This window comes from Buteo buteo, chromosome 26 (assembly GCF_964188355.1).
Source record: "Buteo buteo chromosome 26, bButBut1.hap1.1, whole genome shotgun sequence".
Classification (NCBI taxonomy): domain Eukaryota; kingdom Metazoa; phylum Chordata; class Aves; order Accipitriformes; family Accipitridae; genus Buteo; species Buteo buteo.
This window is the reverse complement of record NC_134196.1, coordinates 5,010,050-5,022,620: the sequence shown is the minus strand read 5'-3', so window position 1 is coordinate 5,022,620 and position 12,571 is coordinate 5,010,050. Positions and strand designations below refer to the sequence as shown.

Sequence of the window (12,571 nt, the reverse complement as noted above, 5' to 3'; positions counted from 1 at the left end):
TCAGGAAAAAAAAAAAATATGGAATTGGCACAAATAGTAAATAACATGGATTTGTTTTGGTTTTGAAGGTATTTATGAACACTCTAAAATACCTGCAGAGTAATGAATTTCTCTTGGATGTGGATTTGTGGAGACTTTTTGCAAACTTAGAGGAGTTAAACAAGGTGAGTAAAAAAATAAAAGCCTTCCTGAGATCAGAAATCAACTAGCCCGACAAAAGGAAACGAGAAACCATCCATAAGACTTCTATTCAGATTCAATACTCACATTTGGATCTTAGCTCAAATAATTAGTCTTTCCTGCATTTCTATTTGATATATCAGAGGGGGTCAAATCTCACCAGTGCAAATTATTCTCACATGCCTCCAGCAAAAGATAAAGAGGCATTGGAACATGGAGGAGAGCTCGTTTGGCAGTTGTTTCTGAAGCAGACATGCGTTTGAGACTAATTCTCATAAGCAGCATCCTTTTAAAAGGATTTGTGAAGATAAACTCCGACTGCACATCCCTTACAGCAAACCAGTACAAATGGCAATAGAACTACGATAACAAGTTTCCTTTCACAAATAGATGGGCACAAAGACTTTGCGATCTATTACACCACTCCAGTAGAGCAAATTAAAATAAAATTATGACCACCCCTCTCCGGCTGGAGTTTTGCTCAGTGCAGGTACAGGAATATCTCCCACACAGACTGGATGCTCTGTGTTCGTGTGCTACTCACCTTCCAGGAGAAGAGAGAGGCTGTGAGGTGCTCAAGCTCTTTCTTGCTTGTGGCCACTTCCCCAGAGACCATTTTCAACTCCTGAAAGTTAAAGGAACCCATAAGTCCAAAATTTTACGTAACTTTAGAAGCAAAACAGGAGTTTTTCCTAGCTTACGAGCTCTCTTATAGGACACCTCACCCTTAATAGCAAAGTGAATTTTGGAAGGGGCTCTTCAGCTGTATGAGTTGAATGGCTGCTCCCAATCACATCACATACCCTAAAGCAGCTGCTTACTTCAAGTTCTTTCCCTTATTATAATTCCTTTGCCTTAACAGTTAACACCTGCCTTTTTAGCCAAAACCAAGAAAAGCAGAAAAGCTTTTCAGAGTAGGGACAATTAGCCAGAGCTCAAACACATGAGCAAGTCACCTCTGCTCAGAGACTGACCACCTGAGCAGGTTTGGAGGTACCAGGAAAGAGATTTTTAGCTGATGTGTTTCACCTGGTGCTTGTTGCGGGCTCAGACCATACCTGCAGTCAGCTACCAGAGTTCAGCTGATGTGCGGTTGCTGATTCTTTCAGTTTTGTTCAAAGAAGGGAGCGGGGTATATTGCCGTGTGCCATTTAGCGATCACAAAAGCTTTGAGCTTGGGCATGTCTTGAGAGAATTATCTTTAATACATTTTCTATTCTGTTTTCTAATTTTGTTGTCCTTATTAATGAAGATGACAAATGATCATCTACGCATACTTGTATATAAAATAGTGATGAGATGTAGGAGAAAGTAGCTGCTCTCAATGCCTTTTATGCCTTTTTTCATGCATTTTACAGCATGAATTTCTTCTTGACAGCAGGCTGAATCCATGAAAAAATGCACGCTGTAAAAGGTGTAAAATGCATCCTTGTCAAAATGAAAGAATAAGCATCACCCTATAAGCAACCCTGTCCCCATAAATACACCAAACAAAGCAGTACGTGCAGCTACAACAGCAGTTCATAGCAGTATCACAGAGGACGATGTTCTCTTCTGGCCTAAAATTTGGCCTAAAGCTGAGCGTGGTGATGAATTTGGGTGCAAAGAGTGTGTTCGGGACGCAAGTGTGGGCTTAGGAGCAGGCTTTCACCCGCATCTGACGGACAGTGTGGGCACACTCGGATCCAGTGCAAACATAAAGTTAACTTACAGCAAGTATGTGACTTTTTATAGCATTTGATAGAAACTTCCCTCACCTCCAATAGCATGAAACAAACCCAGACTATGAAAGATGGCATCTTCTTCAAATGACCGCGAAGTCTTCCTTAACTGTCACAGCTCTGTCATACACAATCAGTGTTTTCCAGTAGATACCATTCATCCATTGTAATTTTTCATGTCAATTCATGTTAAATACAGCTGCTACCCTAAATTAGTTTAAATGGAGTAACTAATCTTGTTTCAAAGCTTTTGTCATATGGCATTAGCATGACGTAAGTGGGTATTTGTATAGATTTATTTTAGCTTCTGACTAATTAAAGCTTTCCGGGCCTAATTCTGAAGCTAATTCTGGCAACGTTAAGGAGATAAGTATAGGCACCCCATTAGGCTTGGAGCCTTTGAAGAGACAAGGGATGGGAAATAAAGTTGTTTTAAACTTAACTTCAGAAGACCACTAATGCCATTTTCTCTTTTTTTTTTTTTTCTTACGTAGATAAGTCACAGTTTTCTGAAAACTTTTTTTGAAACTGTAAAGGAGCACGTCAGCAAGTCAGACTCTCCTATGGATTTCAGCTCCATACTCAGAAAGGTAACATAATTAGAAGTATATTTGCTTAATATCAGCAGGTGCTTGCAGCAGACCACTTATCAGAGCATGCAGGTGCCTTGGAGCAATCAAGTCAGTCAAGGATGTGCCGTCTGTCACAGGCAGTTTGGTCTCAGCCTCAAGCACCTTCTGTCAGCAGGATGTTTTTCTTTTTATTCGTTGGCAAGTTTGAGGTGGTCGTGGAAAGGTGCTCTGGATGTGGAACAAATTGCGGAAAGATTTTTTCCCTTCCTGGGGAACAGCAGCCCAGACCCCAAGGAAGAGACCAGATCCCAGCCCCACCGCTGGATGTTCCCTGCCTCCTTCCACTCCATCGCATAGATCTTTCCTTTACTCCGCGCACCAAACCCGCAAGCGTATTTGAGTGCTTAATTAAGAGCTCGATGGGACTGAAATACCTCTTGCACTCTTGGCTAAGCACAGCCAGGGCTGTCCTGCCGCTGCCAAGCTCTGCCCTGCAACCCCTCGGGGCAGCCTGCGTGGTAAACTAGGCGGTTGTCCGACTGCCTCTACTTCCCACACAGCTTCCCAATGACTGAAAAGTTGGAAATATTAATACAGACAGAAAATCAATTCACGGACCTGAACTTCCCTGAGCAGTACAGGCCATTAGAAAACTTCTGGGAAAATGCTAAAACAGACCCTACCCCAGGGTTAGGGTTTTAAAAAGGGAAAGGCAGGCTAGAGCTTGGCTTCTCGCCCCCATCACCTCCGACTCCAGGTGTTCTTATCAATAACGTTTGTGTGAGTTTTATCACGGACAGCATTCAACATTTCTAAGAGCTATCTAACACACTCGGATATAAAGGGACACGCTACATGAGGTCATGTAAAGCTGTTGCATAGATAGCGGGTATAGTAGAAGCATAGATCAGCTTCTACATGAATTTCACATTCTTTATTTTTAATGAGAACCAAGTCTAAGAATGCTTCACACCTCTGCAGAGCTGTTAGAACTGTGCTCCCATGCACTGCTTGAGCACTGTGGTGGGTTTTTTACTAGTTTCTCACTTTCACTACTTTTTAACTTGCCCTTTACGTTTTTTTAACTCCCCATTTCCCTCTTCCTCTATTTTCCTAGGCAGGAGGAAATCTCAGGTAAAATGCACATTACAAAACCAAAACTATTGTTCCTCCCTTTGTCATGACATTTTTCTTTCTTGATAAGTTTCCAAGTCTTTTCTGCAGTTTTTCCAGGGTGACCTCTGCCAGACACACCAGATTTATTGCCTTAATTATACCTCCGCTGTCTTCTACTTGGAAAACCTGAGACAGAGAGAAGATTTTGGCATCTACCTGAAAGTAAAGTGATGGTTTTGTTGTTGTTATTGTCTTCAACCTTCCTGCCTTATGACAGGATTTTAACAGCAGACTAGGAGAGTTCATTGGAAGCAAAACTGTGTAAATAGCATTTTACACAGATTTTTTTTGAACTGCAGAGGGTATCAGATATGAAATCACACTTCTGAGCGTGGGTTCCCTTGCGCGTGTGAAAGTCCATACTTGTAATTTAGAACAAGCAAGAGGGAGAAGCCAAAAGGGAACAACTGGCTGCATTTTTGCAGGCAGAAAATATGTTCTGCCAGCCTCTATCATTCAGATGTTTCACGCGTAATCCCTTGACTTGGTGACCTCCACCTTAACAAAGTGAAATGGCTACAGAAAAAAAGAAACAAAAATCAAGCCAGATTGTAAAATCTCTCTCAGATTGTAAAATCTCTCTCAAGTGTTTTACTTTGATACACGTCCTGCATATCAGTTTGGTTTAGCTGTTGGGTGGGAGCACAGTCTGTAGCGTATTATATGCTTTAGCAGGCGAGAGGGGGCACGTTCCCTGGGTACAAACCAGCCCCCAGCCTCTACGCTGTGCCACATCAGCAGTGCCATACCCAAACCTCAAAACTGAAAAAGCCTACGACGGCTTCCTTCTGCTTAAGGGAAGGGGTATATGATAAAAGCCAAAACAAGGGGAATAGAAATGCAAGAGCACATCAGTGCTTTCGTGTGTCTCGGGGAGCCGGCGATGAGAGAGCGGGGTGGGTTTTGGCTGAGCCCTGGCAAGAAAGCCGGGCTGCTTTCCTCGCTCACGGATATTTGCTGACCCAAGTGCCCGCAGGGACGAAGAAAAATCCTGAACAGAACCCTCTGCAAGGGCAGTGGTTCAGCTCCTCGGACAGGTTTTGCTTAACCATAGATAAAGGAAATACAGAACTCGGTATCAAAACACTACCGGTAAGTGAGCGTTTACCTCCCTCTAAGGCTGGAAAGAGCCATCAGTGATGTCTTTGTAGTTACAGCACTAAAGCAGGTTCTGTCTTTGCCAACACCGCATCTGCCTGAAGCGACAACTCCAGCCAGTGCAGCAGTGAGAGAGGGTTCTGCTCTTTCTCGCTTAGTATTAGCAGGCCAGTGTGTCCTGAGAATATTTAAGATTGATCATTACAATCATTACATTACCGACTTAGAAAGGGAAACCTGAAGAAGCGGGCTTTTCTCACCAGCCTGGGAGGATGCCTCTTTGTCGTAGCCGAACTTTGCAGCTTGTAGGGCCAGGGAGTTTCGCATTGCTTTTTCTCCAAGGATTTCTCATGGAAATCCCCGAGAAGGATACGCTCACACCTAGGAAAAAGTTCCCCAGTGGGAAGCAGCAGGTGACCCTAAAACCTAAGATGGGCCTCAAACATATCTGAGGCTTTTCTGATGAAATTAAAATGGTAGATAATTAAGAGTGCTGCTTGATCTGCGAGCATGGTCTGAAAGCGCTGGGAAGCAGCAATGCAGAAAGTGAACCTGGAGGAGCGATGCGATTCCCCCCGTACAGAGCTTTTACGCTACCCTTGCTCTCTCTGTGCGAGAAGTTCACCTTTCGTTAGTCCCTGTCTCATTACAGTCAGCTGCTGATGCAGAAACCTCTTTGCTACCTCCTTGCCAGGGAGCGAGCCGAGGCCTCAGGCCGGTTTTCCTTGTCTTCAGCAGTGGTGCGAACAAAACGAACAGTGCAAGAGGCTGCATCTGCCGGAGCTGCTGGTCGCTCCTTTGCATCGCCTGACGCGCTACCCGCTCCTCCTTGACAACATCTGGAAGAGGAGCGCTGACGAAACAGAGAAAAGCTTTATCTGGTCCCTCAAAGAGAAGGTGGAAAAGTCCATACGTAAGTAGCTAAGGTTAAAAGCCAAGCTTGCCATTAGCAACGAGCAAGTTATGCGGTTTTTTTGTACGCGTCCTTTGAGCGTGAATGGGTCCGGTCTCCCTGCAGAGATGCAATGAGGATGTAGATGCCTTTCTACAACCCTGAGCCCTTCCTCATTCTGTAGGAAATGATTGGTGCCACCCTTCTTCTGTCAAAGCCTCTCTGAGCAAGGTCACAGGACTCCCAAATCAGTGAGTCACTTGTATTTGCTCAGAATCATCGGCAGTGACAGGCAAACAATTAACAGCAGAGCACAAATTGGAACAAATCAAGAAAGATCTCGAACAAAGAGGTCTTTGAGTTGGATTTATGTCTAGGGAGGATTTGTTAGGGCTAATCCTTAATAGGATAGAACTGCACTCACAAGGGGAATATTATGTCAGTGACCTTCCACTAAATGACAGGGTCCTACCATGTAAAGTAGCTGAAGAGCTCTCTCAGCTACAGATTTTCTCTAGCTATTGTGGAAAAAGAAGGGGTTGGTCCAGGATTTTTTTTTCCCCTGCATTTTGTTTCAAGTAAATAATTTATTAATTCTAAATAATTTAGTAATTCAGCCTTGTTCAGGAAGCTATAAATGCATCTCTAAGTGTCTTATGGTCATATAGTACACCAGCAGGTAGGATTATTCCCCAGAAGGCCTCCTGCAGCCTCCACTGAAATCAAAGACAAGACAGTCCATCAGCAAAACACTTCTCCTGCCACTCTTGGCAGGGAGAGGAGCCGGGCAGCACCTCGTCCTCACCAGCAGCACACCAGGGCTTCCAGCCACCCAGCACGGTGGCTCGCTCTCTGCCACCGTCCTTCTCCCCATCCTGGAGGCTGAAGGCTCGAGCATCTCCTTGGGAGATGAGGCAGAGAGAGAGTCAATGGCTTCTAAAGACAGATAAATCTGGGGCTCCTTCTTCTGGGGTAAATATTCTAATGCCAGAATTGCCACCTAGAAGAGATGCTCAGGTTCCTTCTCTTCTAGCCAAGCCTTACGGGGAGTCTAGCCTAATGGCCACGCAAGGAGCACACTTTTCAGCACAGAACGGGTCCCATAGGAAAAGAAAATGGTTTTGTTGCTAGTCTGGGGACTTCTGCTGGGAGGACAGCAGTTTTAGGTATGGCCCCAAATATCTAGGGAATATTACTGGCAAAGAAATAGTTCCTTCCACAGTTTAGATATCTCTGGACCAAGGAAACCAAAGATAGAGGGATGACCCCTCTTTATTCACAGACACCTGACAAAGATCTGCCTTCATTTTTTGATCAGTGAATCAGCGACAGAAGGAACACTTGCAGTCCCAGCATTCCCCTCCTGGTGTATATGTGTGTGTGTGTGTCTGAAACCATTATTTGCAATATCACTCAACACACAAACTTGGAATTTAAGTTGCAGGTCCATTAAAGTTTTCCCCATAACAGCCCTGAATCAGCAAAGACTTCACCCCCAATTTTCACATTCTGAGGTGCCCCCATCCCAGTTAAATACTTGAGTCACTTCTGGCATCACGTCCCCCAAAATTAATTCTCATTCATTTAAACAGTCTTCTGATCAGGCTGTATATACTGAAGATTATTTTTCTCTCACTACCCCAGACAGTTTAGAAAGGCAGGATTTTTTTTTTTTAAAGAACTTTTTAAGATTACTGTTTAATTGAGTTTTATGTGATTCCCCCTGTTCCCCAGTCAGATTAGTAAACACAACCTTTTCATTAGCAGTGAATTTAAGCATGTTTGAACGCATGGTTTGAAATTCTGGCTCTGCTGACCTAAGCAGAATTTAGGCACTTTTTATAATGAGGCCAAGATCTCATCTGGGGCTTCACATGTGAGGCGCTTTGGCTTCCACTGGAGAAAATCAGTGTTCAGCATCTTCTAGAAACAGGACTGTTTTTGCCAGCCTTGGCAACAACTGATGTTTCACATATTTCAGGGGATCTGGAAGGCAAAGTCAAGTGGTTGGACAACTTTCAGAAGTTCAGGCAGCTGCAAGAGGTCATAATTTGGCCTCAGGTCTGGGATCGTGACAAGAGATTCTTTGTTCCAGAGGTAAGCGGCTTTCTAAAGGGCATTTTTTTCCTTGAGGAAGCTTTAGTTTCCTAGCTATCTTCATAGGGTTGTCTAAAGTTGGCTGGCTGTCTATATTCTAGTTACTGGGGATGGCTCTGCTCTAACACGAGCAGCTGCAGCCTGAGCCCTGCAACCGCTGGGGCTGAACACGCGGGCTGCCCGCGGTGCCCTGGATGGCAGCGTGGGTTGCTCTCAGCCAGCATCCCAGAAAATGCGATTGTATGGTCCAGGAGGACTCTCCAGCATTCGCTTTTAGGGGGCAGAATGAAATGGGATAGATGTAAGCATTACTACCTTTTTATAAGGATACGGAGTAGAAATTATCTGCCTCTTTCACCCCTCAAGCTGAGCCAAAGAAATTTCTCCTTATATTTAAATAGCATTACAGAAAATTACACAGCATACCTGGAAACCTGTGCACCTTTCTGCTGCGGTCGCCCCCTTACCCAGACAGACAGACTTTAAGCAGCATTATGGTAACAGCAAGTGGGTCTCACCTCAAGGATTATGTCTGTTAACATGCAAGGCTGCAAAAACCATTAAACTCACTCCAGAAAAGAAAAACCCAGCTTAACATTTCAAAAGCGTAAACACGTTTAAGCAATAGCACTGCTGAAGAAACACAGCCATGGCCAGTTATTAGCTGTGTGATGTATTTAGCCTGAGATAAGAGCACACATGTGCTCCGTTTGTTTAACTGCCGGTTGCCTCCCAGTTCATCATTAGATATGGAAGATTCCCCATTCTCTCTCTCTCTCTCTCTTTTTTGGGTCAAGTGTTTGAAGCAAAGCATCAGAGAAAACAACAGCAGTGAAAACATTTTGTCTTCAGCGAACAGACTTCTCCTTCATGAAGGGAGACTAACGCTAGCAGGTAACGTCCCTACATGTCCCGGTATCAGGAATTAGCTTAATAGAATCATATTTTGTTACGGCAGGTCCAGAATGAACCTCTGCAACAGTATGTGGGCAGGTGCGGGAAAGAAAAAACAAACGTACAGCTTGTCAGAGACTGAGAAACAGCCAAACTGCCAAAAGGATGAGTAATCGGCGTGATTGTTTATTGTCACATCTGGGTGTTCAGTCTGCCAGGTGCTGAAGAAATCAGCTTGACTGGTTAATGCCTGCCCCTCATAGGGAGCGTTTTACTGTCACGTTCAACAGCGTGGCAATAGGAAAAGTGGAAGTTTAGACTGTCCTATACGAGGTGCCCCACGTACCCGGGACCAATGTCAACATACCTCACCTCTCTGGCACCATATCCACTATGTGTTTCATTGAAAAAATACTGAAAAGTCCACGTCTCCAGACACACAGGCACCATTTTGTAGCAGGGCACAGGTTGCTTGCTGGGGAGCTGCTGCAGAACCTCTATGTGTGCAGGAGAGGAGAATTTTCTCCTGGCATGAGCAGGAACCAGAGCCCGGGCGGTTTGGAGAAGATCATCATCTGAAAGGATGCTGGAAGCTGCGTGCCGTGGTGGCTGCAGAGCTGTAGCAACGGTCTTCCATTTCCTTCACCACTTTCTCAGAAGCAGAGGGGAAGAGAATAAGCACGCAACGCTCTCTGTCTCCCACCACCATTATTACTGTTATAAAGGGAGCAGCAAAAGGGACATGGTCCATTTTTTAGTGGTTTTGTTTTCCTTCCTACATGAGGAGAATTACAGTAGCAGAGGAGAAGACACAACGGGATGGACACGGAGAGAAGAAAAGGTTGCTGCTGGTGTTTAGGGGGTGGTGGGCAATGGAGAAACAAAGCCACCGAGTCCTCTCCTGCCAATGCTTCCCTCTGCACTCACTGTGCTCTTGGTGAGACATCAGCCCCCAATGCAGGAGGTAAGGGTGGCCATCAGGTGTCCACAGTATTTAAAGGTACCAGGAAAAGGTGGCACTTCCCTATTTCTTTATCTCTGCCATTTTCAGAATGTTCGCTGTTTGCCAGGTAGGATTTGCTAATTTATAGCATGCTGGTTGTCGTATTTGTGGGTATTCCAGGTGATCCAGGTCACTTTTCCTGGCAGGCAAGTAGTTGTTTTTTCAGAATGAGGTAGCTGCTACAAGGTACAAGTATTAGTAGCCAAAACCAGCAAGAGACATATGATTTTTTACGTGCTGCATTTGAGAGTGCAGACTAGGGGATGAGTAGTTGTGTACTATGTTGGAAACCACGATTCTTTGTTGGAAGCGGTTTGTAAGATGCAGTGATTCATAGATGTGCCTCATCTTAGAAGTAGCAATTCCTTACAATAATCACATCATCAAACTGATTTTTTTGTTCTCCTCCTCAGAAAGCACAAGACTCCTTGATGCCTACCTCTTCCTATTCGATGATCTCCTATTAATTACCAAAATTAAACGTAACAAAAAGGTAATAATGGGTAGAGATATACATGGTTGCAGATGTTATGTTTTTTAGCTTGGTAAATATTTTGAATGTACTTTGGAAGATTGATCTAATGATAAAAATACAAGATGACTAATCGGCATATGAAGGATGGGTGATACCTCCTTATGCTAATAACAAACCATAACACTGATTCAAACCCTGCTTCTAGGCTTAGTACATTACAGGAATGCTTACAGAATTTATGTTACAAGACCTTAATATTTCCCTGGTGTTCCGATGTGCTGAATTCCTAAAGATCAGAAGTTTCAAGAATGTAAGAAGTTTTATAATGCTCCCCTATGACTCAGTCCAGCAACCTGAGAAAATTTTATCCCAAAGGTATCAGACCTGTTGAAAAGAAGTTTAAAAATTAAGAAAACTGTTGTATGTGTCCTCTCTTTGCCTTGATTTCCCCTAGTTTAAAATGGAGATATAATGACTCTTCTTAAGAAAATTTGCAAGTATGCAAGGGGAGATGGGGAGCAGAGAAAAAGTCCTGCTATTAAAGGGGGGGGAGTGCAGAGGGAAGGGGGGGAAAAAGACCTTTGAGCACCTTAGACTGACTTTTTTTTTGCCTGTGGACTTGTATTGTGCTTCAATTGTGCGTTTTTTAGTACAAGGTGTGACCTTGCAGGAGAACTCCAGGCACCGATGAGTTTTTCTGTGGTTCCTCAGGCAAATAAGCTGAGTACCTTTGATAAGAGAAAACACCTAATTTAGGGCTGTTTAGCGTGTATACTTCATGAGCAGATGGCAGACAGCCAGCTAACCAACTTCATTTTCTATTCCCAGAAATACGGGGGCTCAGACACCAGCTTAATCCCTGTCTGTCCTTCCCTCACTCCTGAGCTGCAGTCCTTCATAAGGGAGGGAGGATTTTGCACAGTCCTAGACCAGCCCATCCCGCTAGACAGACTGATACTGAAAAACGTTGACCCCATCCACGTTACAGGTACGTACCCATGCGCATTTGAACGTCCTCATTACTACCACCTCAATGCAGCGTAAAGGATAAGACGCCGTTTGCCCAGAACCCACCCCCAGATGCCTGGAGTGCAAACACCAGTGCTTCAAACCCATCGTCAGGGGAAATTGCCCCAATAACTTCTGTTGCTGTGTCCTTGGGTGAGGAGGACTGACCTCCATGGAGAGTGAGCAGCTTTACCCTGCCAAAACAACGTCCCTCGAGTCACCAAATCAGAGCTTGGGTGAGGGAGCAGGCATGAAACCATCAGGCGTCGCCTTGGTCTGAGCCGCTCACGCAGATTCTCACACACCTCCGTCTAACGCTGCCCACATCCCAGGAGCCTCCTATATCAAAAAGAAATAAAAGAAAAGCAAATCTCCGGGCTGCAGGGCCTGTCAGCCATCCTAATCCTATAGACTGGGAGGAAAAGCTCAGGGAGCTAGAGTGCTCTGTAGGAAACAGAAAGATATGGAAAATAAACCTAGAGCCCGTAAAATTTATGATAACTTTCAAATATATTCACCCAGAGTAATTAGCATTCTGCATCAATGCTGATAGGAGACAAACATTGGCAATAAAAGGTGAGTGACTAAAGATGAGGTAGGGGGATGAACAGAGAGAAGAATAACCTTTTTTTAAACATGCTGCAGGCACTGTCTGTCTGCCTAACGAGTTTCCCTACCAACCCAGCAGAAACGAAGCAAAGGCAGCGGCCGCCTCTCGCCTGCAGGGTGGAGGGGAGGGCAGCCCCATGTTCCTGCCTAAACCCCCACTAGATGCAAGGCCGACAGCTTCTGGGTGCTGGAGAGGGTGCGCAGCCACCGGTTTGCACATACAAGATTGGGCATAAAAGCCATAATGGAGATAGGAATAAGGTTTTTGGATTTTTTTTTTTTTTCCAAGTCAGCATTTCCTACATTCAGAGATTTCTAACCAGGGTCCTTCTATCCCCGTGATCCAGCTGCAACCAGCAGAACAGAGAAAGTTACTTGCTGCACCCCAGCCCAGGCTCTGGCCACCAGTTATGGCCCTTCCCTGCACTCTGGACCTCACTGCCCGACTTCTCTCCCGTATATTCCTACCAGCCTTATTACAGCTGTAGCTATGGCAGTCTCCATTACTTCCCTGTAGTCTTGTAACACCTTGGAAGCCCCATCCTAATCCAGGACCCCTTGGAGCAGGGTACAATAAAAATTGTGAGAAAAATGACTAACAGGAGCTTGCAGTTCAGGTTTCCACCATTTTGCGTAAAAATAAACCCAAACAAAACTTGCAGTGTCAATGGAAAATGTCCTCCCTTTACAAGAAAAAAAAAAAAAAGATTAAAGATTGTCAGGAATGTGTGACCTTGGGGAATGCTGCCAATTTATTTGTAGTCTCAAGGAGACTTTTACTACTGGTGGCAGTAAAAGATTAGTTGGCACGTTCTCAGAAAGGGCAGCATGTGAATTCTAGTGATC

The 12,571-nt window shown here is 44.6% G+C and overlaps 1 protein-coding gene across 1 annotated transcript in view; it reads left to right on the top strand.

Annotated features, from left to right (window-relative positions):
- Positions 1 to 12,571, top strand: part of PLEKHG7 (pleckstrin homology and RhoGEF domain containing G7) — a 29,800-nt gene that overhangs the window by 13,329 nt on the left and 3,900 nt on the right. The window contains exons 7-14 of the mRNA XM_075057888.1: positions 69 to 164; positions 2,396 to 2,491; positions 3,698 to 3,811; positions 5,486 to 5,660; positions 7,621 to 7,736; positions 8,534 to 8,630; positions 10,047 to 10,126; positions 10,937 to 11,096. Coding sequence (XP_074913989.1) covers positions 69 to 164; positions 2,396 to 2,491; positions 3,698 to 3,811; positions 5,486 to 5,660; positions 7,621 to 7,736; positions 8,534 to 8,630; positions 10,047 to 10,126; positions 10,937 to 11,096 — 934 coding nt within the window. The remainder of the gene's footprint in view (positions 1 to 68; positions 165 to 2,395; positions 2,492 to 3,697; positions 3,812 to 5,485; positions 5,661 to 7,620; positions 7,737 to 8,533; positions 8,631 to 10,046; positions 10,127 to 10,936; positions 11,097 to 12,571) is intronic.